The 12,287-nt window shown below is 39.9% G+C and overlaps 1 protein-coding gene across 1 annotated transcript in view; it reads right to left on the bottom strand.

Moving 5' to 3' along the window:
- Positions 1-3,203: 3,203 nt before the first annotated feature.
- Positions 3,204-12,287, bottom strand: part of SNPH (syntaphilin) — an 18,466-nt gene continuing 9,382 nt past the window's right edge. Inside the window, exons 3-5 of the mRNA XM_085853663.1 lie at positions 10,638-10,793; positions 4,955-5,104; positions 3,204-4,737 (exon numbers count right to left, since the gene is read on the bottom strand). Coding sequence (XP_085709789.1) covers positions 3,315-4,737; positions 4,955-5,104; positions 10,638-10,793 — 1,729 coding nt within the window. The 3' untranslated portion in view covers positions 3,204-3,314. The remainder of the gene's footprint in view (positions 4,738-4,954; positions 5,105-10,637; positions 10,794-12,287) is intronic.

The following is a 12,287-nucleotide window of genomic DNA, read 5'->3' as shown; positions in this document are numbered from 1 at the left end:
TTTTCCTCTCCTGAAAAGGCATCCATTTGTACCCGCGGCTCGACGCATTCGGCAAGAATCACCGAACGGGCCCCGGACAGCACGACGTTCGGTGTTGACAGGTGGTGTGGTTGTTGGTTGTGGAAGGAGAAAGGCGAAGGTGGTGGGGGGTTTGCTGTGGTGGTTTGGTGGTTGGCGGGCGTCGTTTGGGAATGGCGGTGAAGTGATGTTTGCGGGATGGAGTTGTGGAGGGAAAGAGGCGAAGGTTGTGGTGTTTGAGTTGTTGGCGGCTTAATGGTCCAAAATAACGATAGAGAAAGAAAAATGGCTAACTCAAAGCGTCGCAGCCCGGATGAATCACACATATTCCCCCTAAACAACAGGTGTGGACTAACTACACATGAACTTAGCGTCATAACTGATCTAAGGACCCTTTATGGTGTATTGCGAATTTCCACAGCCGTAACAATACCAACAGAGGTCAATCTACCACTGGTCTGTCATTTTTCCTTTTTTGAAAGCATTCCTCATTTAAATGAACTGAACATCGAATTAGATTGAAAAGTAAATGAACTCAAGGGGTGTGGGAGAGGGAGGAGGGGGGGGGAGGGGGAGTGACGAGGGCACAACATTACATTTTGTTTCCTGCTTTATTAGAAAGACAAAATAACATCCACACATTATGCAGCAAAACCATATTTACTACAATCTTCCAAAGTGCAAGAAAAAAAGTTTGCGGGAAGAATTTTCTTCATATTCAGTGCCACATACAGTATTCAACCATGTACAGCAAACATATGTACAATATATTGCACAATGCTCAGCCTTAGAGTAACGTTTCCACTTCAAACGCGTTATTTACAAACAGCTCAAATGTGGTGGGTAGCCCAAAAAACTTTTACAAACAAGTGAAAGGAGCACAGGCAGTTGGCACAGCAACAGCATACAAGCGTACAGTTAGGAGATGTGGGCCACAAGGAAGATGTGAAGGAGTGAAGGTAACCAGGAACTTATGGTGGCTGGACAATGCATACAAGTACATGGCGAAGGGCACGCTGCACACAGCCATTCTTCATGTCAATGCACAAGGATCTGAAATTCATGATTATTAAAAAAAACATTTTCACATGAGTTCATCAAGCACACGACAACATTAGGTTTAACAGCAATAACTAAGCGGTCATTCAAGCGTGAGCTGCTATAGACAATTTATTTGGAGAGAATTGCATTTAGTTCAAAATCTAAAACGAGGAAGTACCTTGCATTGCATTGTGGGTATGGGGTAAAAAAACAAAATAACCCTCCCTTACTCCGAGCACCACAACTATCCAACTTGGGTATGAACAAGGAAAAAGAAAGGCAATAAGTTTCTCCTTGCTACTTCTACGACCCAATTATTCCCACCTTCTTCCGGGGTTGACCGAAGCAGAAGTTTTGGCTGAAGTCTTTTAGGAACCTTTGTTCCTCGATTTTCCCATCGATTGTACAACATTGCGGAGGCCATTCTTTCGTACGCTTCCCTCCAGGGCTTTAAGCAGGCAGTGCACTGCCAGCTCGTGTCATCCCCCGTCCTGACCTATGATCTTTATTACCCCCATCAACCTTTCCGAACCCAACCCTCTTACTTGATTGTTTCAGTGTTCTGTCATCTTCTCCTTTCCTGTGTATTTATACCCTTGTTGATTGTCCCAGTTGTTGCCACGCATCCCCGCTGTCAATTTAACCTTGCTCTTCCAAGAGTCTTGCTCTCGTAGAGGAAATAATAATAATAATAAAAAACAGCTGCCGAGGCCTGACACTCAAGTAAAACGTGATTTGCCAGGAATTTGTAATTTGCTCAGGATGATGGGAATAACTCGCCAACTCTTTGCGAAAAACAACACCATGGGAATCTTTAAGGCCTACCAACTAATGCTAGCAGATGGGTCCACACTTAACGACCACCCAATGGACGGCACACTTTGTGATGCAACACCCTGCCTGCGAAGCACCAATCCGACAGTTTAGAGTCGGGGTGGGAATGAAACCCACAATAACAGCTGAAAAACAAGTGTGCTGCCACTGCACAATCCCGTCAGACCTATAAAATCTATAAATCACAACTGTGGTAAAATTAGTCCACACAAGCCTTCCTCAATCTGTTCACAAACAGAAATCGATTTTCATTCAGGTATCAAGTCTCACGGAAGAGTTTATGTTACAGCAATGGAGAGTTGCATAAACGCCATCAAATCATCATGGTGAATGATGAAAACGAAAAAAAATACTGAATTCCAACACAATTAAACTTCCAGACTGTAAGTACACCTGCCATCTCGGATTTCAAGATGGTGGTGAACAGACAAGGGAGCGCATTCAAGGAGAAAGAGGATTTTGATCACAGCAACAAATGATCGATGGCTGAAGGAAGAGGATGCGTAGCACGCAGGGAAATAATTATCTGCGGTAATTATGCACGAGTATCTCCAGTGTCCAATGTAGTGATGTCAAAGCCACGATGAACAGAACAAACAAGATATCAGGTGAGTGGCTGGATGAACAATTGTCGCCGATGATCAGCATTTCATGCTCAACTCGTCTAACTCGATCGGCTTCAAAAGAAAGTCCACTTGGTTTGACGTCTGTTCGTTATCTTAACATACTGAAGTGGATCTTTTCGTGAAACAATGCAATTCCAGGAAAGTCGATGCACTTATAACGCCGCATATTTAGTGTCAATAAACATACCTCTTGGAACAACACACTCGACTTCTGAGTGCAGCAAGTGATTTGGAAACAGGATTTGGTGCAAATTCAAAACTGTTAAAAGTTTTGAAATTATATAATCAATTATTCATGAAACCAACAAACAACAATCAATCCATTCCAATGAAAGGCCAAATAGATGGTGTTTTTTTGTTGTTCTGTTGTTTGTTTGTTTAGCAGTCAAGGTGTTTATTTATCAAGTGCTTATTGTGTGATTTTACGGTCAGGATTTGAAGCTTCAATTTTACTCTGGAAATAAAATGCAAATATATATATATATATATATATATATATATATATATATATATATATATATATATATATATATATGTATATATATATATATATATATGTATATATATATGTATATATATATATATATATATATATATATATATATATATGTATATATATATATATATATATATATATATATATATATATATATATATATATATATATATATATATATATATATATATATATATGTGCGCGCGTGCGTGTGTATGTGCAAGAGCTGCAACCTTAGAAGGCCATAGATGCGATGTGAGCATTAATATTTCCTCTTGCTATAGTCAGTACAAATAACATTACTTGCTGCTCGGTGGGTTGCCAATGTTCTGGGGTTTAGTGCAGCGGCATAGCGGAGATACAAGAGACTGGGGCACAGAACGCAGGGAGCTTAGAGCCAGCAGGCAGCAGCCACGCAGCAGACCAGGCAAGTTGAACGGAAGGCCAGAGGCCTGGCGACCTCTGAGAAACCAGGCCAGTGCAGGCAGAAAAGGTCCAGCGACAGCAATTGTGTCAAGAAGCACATGCCGACTCCAGAAAGCTCGGCCCTCAATAATAGAATTGTGAGCTGCTCCTTCATCCTGATCTGCAGTTCCTCGTTCGGGACTGTCTGAGGGTAAAGTGCTGTGGCAAGACTCGTTTTCTAAAGGCATATAGTTTGGTCGTGCCAAAGGAGGCTCTGTCACCAATGCTGTAGCTTCTAGGCTGCAGCTGCGAGTCAAACCAGTTGTAGTATGCTGCCTTTGGCCTGACAAAGTTAAAGTTGGGTCATTTTGATTTGCAGGTTTGTCCAATGGTACCTCATCACTCTCTTCATCAATCAGTTGCCGAGTGTCAGAATGCGATTCTGATTTTTTTTTGTCCTGGCTGAAAACTTTGTCAAATTTATCCAAGATGGCCTGAAGCCGAGAAACAGCTTCAAGGCTACAGATTCGTGAAGGCAACGACTGTGTCTGACCCTTTGGAAGAGCATCTACATGGGGCTCCTGCACAGTGCTTTCAGGAGGATGACCGAATCCTATTGGGGATGATGAGAAGTCAACCGTGGAGCGTAGTATCGTGCCGTTGGATATTCCTTGATAGCCACTCCATCTTTCATCCCAAATAGCATCAGTTTGGATACAAGCATCAATTTTTTCAAAGCTCTTCCTTAGTTCATATTCCAAATTACGTTCCATATGGGAAGAACCTTCGGTTGGAATAATCGGCAGACTGATATAGTGTGGGGGTTTTCTCCTTCCATGAGGGACAACGTACACTGCTGATGAAACCATGGCACCTCCACCACCATGGGTCCAAATTGCTCGATCCACGACTTCATTATGCAATTTCGGATCAGTGTTCAACATTACGGCATGATTATGTGTGCTCTCCGAGAGTTTCGTATAAGTCAAACGACGTGGTAAAGTCTTTTGCAGAGTTTCCTGATCACTAATCTTATCTTCCTGTTGCTCAGTAATGGTAGGTCCATCTTCGTCGCGCTGCACGAGAGAATCCACCTGCTCTATTGGCTCGATGCTTATGTCGATGAAACATTTTTGCATCCTCTTCTCCTTGCCGACAAGACTGGACTTCATGAGATCCACCAAAGTCTTTAGCTGTCGGATCTCACCTTTGGCATCTTTGAGGGAATGCTGTGCTTCTCGGCGGTGGTATTCGCCATCAACCCAGTCATCTTGCATCTGAGTAACCTTCATTCTGAGTCCTTCCACCTCATTCTCTCTGTGGAGCACATGGACAGACAGGAACTGAGAAATATATTCCTGACTGACTCAGAGATAATTAATTCTTAATAACACAATATGAAACACAAATGATCCCCCAAGGTTGCCAATGCGTTACAGCCTCAATCCCAATATTCCTTTGCTCACTCGAGGTCTCATAATTACAAGTCATCCTGCAATGAATGTATATGGCATTTAATCATTGGTGGTCTTGCCTATCCTGCAGTTGGCCTCGCGTCTCCTTCAGTTCACACTTGAGGTGTCTGATTGAAAGTTCTTTCTGCTGTAAAGGTGTCAGGTACTGCTCTGGAGGTGGCGGTTTTATGCCATGATTGTCATTGCATGACATGTACTTCCACCTGCGGCTGCAGTACAAACAGACAAAATAGAGGGGGATGAAGAAGAGGAAGTGCATTTAAACATACACATCACATACATGAGTGTAACTTGAGTGCAAATAAAATAAATGGTCTGAATAAAGTGAATCACCATCATAAAACAGGTCAGTGCAAATAAAATGAATCCGTGCAAATAATCAGTGCATGGAAGAACAAGAATGACTGCACTATGGTCACAACTAGCGACAAAATGCAGTAACGGGCTGATTGGAAAAACACATTTAATGTGCTATTAAAAGATCAACCCAACACCTCTAATCCATGTCACCCTCCGCCACGGTTATATCAGGAGCCGATTCGTCACATTGTCCTGGATCATTTAACCCCAATATGGGAGCAAGACTCAGCTATGAAGAGCGGCTGAAGGAGACAGGACTTTATACATTATAACGGAGGCGGTTATGAGATATGATAGAGATGTTTAAGGTAGTGAAGGGTATCGACAAAATAGGTTCAGAAGAATTATTCAGCAGAGTAGACAGCAATAGGATCAGGGGTCATAGCCGAAGCGTGAAGAAGAGAGTTAAAACGGTAGTAAGGGATGGGTCTTTCACTCAGAAAGTAGTTAATGCATGGAATGGTCTCCCTGGAAAGGTTGTGGCAGCATAAACAGTAGATAAGTTTAAATTGGAATTAGGTACCTGGAAGTTATGGAGATAGAGGGGTATAGGGATGTTGAGAGGACTTTTAGGTAGTTTGAGTATTGATGGGTGATTGTGTGTGTCAGTGCGGAGTGCTGTTGGCGGGAGTCTCGTCAAGGGGTGGTGTGTGGTTGATGTGTGTTTCTCACCAAAGAACCAACCACCTTCACCAACTCCTCCCCCCCCCTCACCTTGGAAAAAAAACTACACAAAAAACAACAACCCCTCCCTCAAAAAAACATTTTGCATTTTTCTCTTTTTATATAAATGGTCTGGTGTTGATGTGGTGCAGGCATGATGGGGTGAATAGCCTCCTCCTGCGTATAGCTTCCTTGTGTATAGTTGTGTATGGGGGCATTCAAAAATTATGCAACGCTATTTTGTAGGGAGGAGCGTATCGGCTTGATTAAAACCTACTAATAAATTTTATTCAACATATAAGTAGATTTTTTGGGGTTCCTCATCGTGATTAACACGACCCAAACAAAGTCTATGGAAATCTGCCGAAACAAACCCAGACAGTGTACAATCAGCAAAGGCCTTCACAATTAATGTGTTGGGCCCACCAGAAAACCAAGATTGCAGCCATATCATTTCGTCTGGGTGCTGTGGTTGCTGGAGTCATGCGACAGATGGAGGTGTGGTCTGACAGATGTCCGACCAATGGGTGCACATTTCAAAAATCTACCCCGAACAAGAACCCCAACAACAGCATCAGCAACAACAGCAATGCAGAGCTCTTGAAGACCTGTGACATGTCGCATGTAAAAAGAAGAGCACGGAGTGAAGATGAACTCAGGTGGTCAATTGGAGGGGATGGAGGTCGAAAGTCAGGGGGCAGAGACCAGATGGAATGGGGATGAGGAGAAACCGAAGGAGGGAAGCTTGGCCCAAGGCCTCATTGCTCTGCTGAGTGGGGAGAAGAATAAGAGGAATAAATCATTTTTGAATGGAAAAACATCATCATTTTTGAACGGAAAAACAGAAGAAACATGTTGGCCCAAACGCTCTTGTTCTTCACAACTAGAATGATCTTTGTTGGTTCAAGACCAGTACTATGATGGCAATGAGACTTGGGTAGGTGAACGGTTTCTTGTCTTTAATTTATGGGGCCACCGGTATGAGAGGAACCCAGAAAAAAAGGAGGAATTTAATTGCTTTGTGGCATGCACATAATAGTCAGCAAACCAAAGGTGACGTTTCCTCAAGATATGTGAGAAGGGACGTAAGTCACTTTACACTTTGCTGTTGGGGATGTGGTGATGCCAAATGATGTTGAGCACCAGGTGCAGGGCCTCAGTGAATCAGCCATAAATTCTGTCCTCCAAACTCCAAGTGACCGTTCAGGTCTCTGAACCTAGAGGATACTTTCAATGCAGGCCATGAAGAATATGATCTTGGTATTCTCGCAAAATAATATTTATTCTCCAGGTCTGTTCAAGTTTATTATATGTCAGCCAGGTCTGGGCATTCATGCATTTGAATTTTTGGAATGATCCGATTGAGAGAATCAGAAAAAATATCATGAAGATTGTGTTCGGCTAAGATACAGGTGTTTATGTTAGAAAGAAAATATATAAAATGACCGTTTTTACAGCCATTTTTCCCTGCTGTGCAGGGGTTTGGCTTTTTCTTGAGGCAATGTTTTATGGCCGGAAGCCCTTCCTGACGCCAACCCTGGTCGCCTCTTACGACACACAGGGATATGGTACACCTATTCTAACCGGGGCATACACCGGGACCAGTACACTGGCACTCATTTCACCGACCTCAGAAGGATGACAGGCTGAGTCAACCCCCTGGTGTTAATTCAGCAGCCAACAGGGCTTGAACTCAGGACACTGGGATCCCAAGCCGCCACCCTAACCACTAAGCCAACACCAGGCTATGTTAGAAAGAAAGAAAGAACATATTTAAAAAAGAAGTTAAAACATTATTATTATTATTATTATTATTATTATTATTAAACCCCAAAGAATAATCAATCTTGTTCACTCAGCTATGCTTCTATCGAGCACCAGGTGCCAACACTCCATTCCAATGGATCAATGTCTAAAGGTTGCAGTCTCATTCTGAGATGTCATTTGTCAAACAGTAACCTTCCTTTCACCAGATATCCAGTACTTGCTTGTCTCCCTTAATGCTGGTTATTCCTTGGATCCCTCATGCTGGTGACACTGTCAATGACAGGAGCTCCCTTTTCCTCAATATATTTCTGTGATTACAATCTCTGGAGTGCCTGAGTATCACGATCAGCTATTCCAGTTCCTTGGCACATGATATCTGCAAGCTGACCTCCAAAGCCATCTGCTACCTAAGGATTCTCCATCATGTCAGGTCCTTCCTCCGCCGTTATGAGCCTGCAGTGTAAAGTTGCAAAAGACTTTTATCTGAAGTGTTATGGAATATGGCTCCCCCCTGTGGATTGGTGCTGCCATTTCCAATCTTGCTCACCTTGAGGCCGTGGAATGTAAGGCTATCTGCATCAGCGATATCATGACAGCAAGCAGAGTCTCAGGATCTGCTTCTTGCTCACCACAGGGATGTTGGTGGCCGTGCAATATATATATATATATATATATATATATATATATATATATATATATATGTATATATATATATATATATATATATATATATATATATATGTATATATATGTATATATATATATATATATATATATATATATATATGTATATGTATATATATACATACATATACATATATATATATATATATATATATATATATATATGTATATATATATATATATGTATATATATATATATATATATATATATATATATATATATATATATATATATATATATATATATATATATATATATATATATATATATATATATATATATATATATGTATATATATAAATATATATATATATATATATATATATATATATATATATATATATATATATATATATATATATATATGTATATATATAAATATAAATATATATATGTATATATATATAAATATATATATATATATATATATATATATATATATATATATGTATATATGTATATATATATATATATATATATATATATATATGTATATATATATATATATATATATATATATGTATATATATATGTATATATATAAATATATATATATATATATTTGTATATATATAAATATATGTATATATATGTATATATATATGTATATATATATATATTTTAAGGCTCTATTCTACTCTTGACCTTTAAAGCCTGGTGTTGGCGCAGTGGTTAGGGCAGCGGCTTGGGATCCAAAAGGTCCTGAGTTCAAGTCCCGTTGAGCCACTGAATTAATACACCAGGGGGTTGACTCAGCCTGTCATCCTTCCGAGGTCGGCGAAATGAGTACCAGTATACTGGGCCGGCGTAAAACATGTGCCAAATCACTATGCGGATCATACGGATGATCCGCTGTGGTGACCCCGAATGGGAGCAGCCGAAAGAAGAAGAAGATTCTACTCTTGATCTTTGAACACTCTCATCTCTGCCAAACCCTTGCCCTTCCACAGGTTCCATGAATTATATATGAAACTCTCAACTTGTTATCATCTTTAGATCTGAGCTTAATGCTGATTCATCCCCTTTTCTCTTCATTAATCCCCCCCCCCCCCCCGTTTGTTAACTATTTGCTCCAATTCCATTTTTTCTCGCGCCTCAATATTTGTTTTTGAAAATAAGCTGTTCAACTTAAATATATGTAAATTGGAAGGACACTTTTCAATGTCACCAGATATGCCTCCTCCCATATTATTACATCATTATACAAACTTGTACCAAGTTTGATTTAAATCCCTGAACCCAGATTCAAAATATTAAATAATTCTGACTGCCACACCATGCATCTGATCAGGTTGAAATTTAAAACGTATTTTCCCCATGACTACTAGATCATAACTGTGAAGTTTCAAGTCGATTGATGAAGTGGTTCAACAGAAATAATTTTTTAAAAAGATTTTTGGTGAATCCAATATGGCTGCTAGACCATGTGACCTATTAATTATTCGTGAACACGCTGGTATCCCCAAGGCTTGGGTGAAGTTGCCATGTGGGTGAAATTTCCCCTCAATTTGTCAAGCTGCTCTGGAGAAGATGATTTTTAAAGGTTTATTCTTCAAAAAAAAAAATCATAGCTGCCAAACCATGTGACCTCTGATGTCATAGGTGGATAACTTTTTGTTCCTCATGGATAGGCACTCATACCTGTAAAGTTTCGCCTCAATCTGTTCTGCCGTTTCAGAGAAGAAGATTTTTGAAAGTTTTTTATGTTAAAAGAAGTTATGGCTGCTGAACCACGTGACCGATGATGTCATCAAATTTTTTCGCCCATACAATTTAGCCCGAGATGACCCTCAAAAAATTTCATGCTGATCGGATAAAGCGTTCAACGTATGCACTTATGATGTCATAACGAAACCACCTATGACATAAGCAAAAATCACACTTGTTTCCCACGGGGAGTACTTCACATGCGCCAAGTTTCAATGTTTTCCGTAGAGTGGTTTCGGAGATACATAGGTCGAAAGTTTTCCCTTTTTTTCAACATGGCTGCCACACCACGTGACCTATGATGTTATAATTATCATTAAAACATTTTACATGAGTAGTCACACCGATGGTGAAGATTTCGTGTCCATCGGATAAGCAGAGAAAACAGAGAAAATTATCACGGATGGACGTAAGTACAACCAGAAAACATAATACCTCCGATGATTTCATCAATGGAGACATAAAAAGACTTGGATAATTCAAAACAGTTGAAATGGTCATGGTGTGTTATCATGCAAATAAATCTGTGGGAAATACAAAAGTGCAATCGAAGGTGTCACCTTAATCTAGGACTCGTTTCAAAGCCCTTGCAGGAGCCGCAGGCCTGGGAGGGTGCATCCTGCGGCTGGGACACATCAGGAACCGAGAGATGCTTAGGCTCCGATCCAGTTGCTCTACGCTTGGGTGAGCCAGACGGACATGAAATTGGACTTTTCCTGGAAACAAAATGACAATCCACAGTCAAAGTATTTGTCGTTTCAAACATGTCAGTTCCTTCATGCTTTTTTGCTTTTCTTTTTCCTGGGGAGATCTATCCGTGCGAATTCCAGGTGATTCGCCCCTCAACGTCACTGGAACCTTGCTCAATAGTCTTTAAGATCCACCTCACACTCGAGAGAACACGTTTCATGGGACTCGCCTGAGAATAGAGCCTTTCACCAGAATATTCCTGCAATCTGAATTGAACGGGTGAATCACCAACGATTTACCAAAAGCCTTTGACATTACACTGCGTTGCAATCTTCACAAGGAATGCCCCTCCGAGTTAGTTGATGCCCCACCTCATCCATCAAAAACTAGTGGATTCAGTCTTTTAAAATGCGATTGTAGATACAGGAACTCGTAAAAACACAGAAAATTATGTCATTGGATTTGAGATTCGCTTGAAAACGTTCTAAAATACAAGCCAATGTATGCTCGTAACGTTGGTGAACGTCACGTCAATGCATCAATCGCTCATAAGTAATTGCCAGGGATTCCCAAAGGACAATTGCTCCAGTGTATGGCTGGTATACCTTTGATGAAAATTTTACACTCATCACTCATTTCTGTGCCATCCACTGTTGAAGTCCTCAACTTTGTCACAGATTCAATAACTTTCATCTTCAGTCAATAATAGCAATTTACTGAAGCATAATGGAAGAATTGGCATAGATTCATGGACAATGGCCCACAAACTATAATCCACGATCTCCTTACGGCAATGCTAATGTGTTTCCAGAAGTATTATAATGGGACAAATATGTACTGTACCTTTATTGCAAACCTTCTGCCAAACTCAGGGTCGTAATGGATGATATTGCTTTCATGGTGTATTTGTGGGGAATACACTATGTTTATCATTTGAACACCTTTGAACTTCAAAAAGTTTGCAACAAAGTGATTTTTATGGATTGCTGTTCAAACCGCATTTAAGAATGAGCAACGGTTCCAAGGAGAATGACTTTTATACACTGTGAGTGTCAGTCAGTGGTATTGGACTAAAAGAGATCACGAACCGCTGGTTTGCTTTACATCTTGGTCACCGAGCACTGGATGAGCAATGCAATATTGCATACCTTGTTAGTGATGGCCATTTTAACATTCACATCACCTTCATTCATTTTACCGGTTGTAAGAATTATTGTCATCACATGTGATGTGTTTTTGAACTGTATGTATGTGTGTGTGTGTGTGTGTATGTATATATATATATATATATATATATGTATATATATATATATATATATATATATATATATATATATATATATATATATATGTATATATATATATATATATATATTGTTACAGTTGAGGAAATTCGCAAACCACCATTCAGGTCCCGTAGGTGAGATATCTCTGTAAGTACATGTGTAGTTAGCCCAAACCCGTTGTATAGAGGGAATAAATGTGATTCATTCGGGCTGCGACGCTTTGAGTCAGTCGTT

This window comes from Eptatretus burgeri, chromosome 14 (assembly GCF_056783735.1).
Source record: "Eptatretus burgeri isolate ZD-2024b chromosome 14, Ebu_testis_v1, whole genome shotgun sequence".
Classification (NCBI taxonomy): Eukaryota; Metazoa; Chordata; class Myxini; order Myxiniformes; family Myxinidae; genus Eptatretus; species Eptatretus burgeri.
Note: the sequence above shows the minus strand (reverse complement) of the source record. Positions and strands in the feature narration are given on the sequence as shown.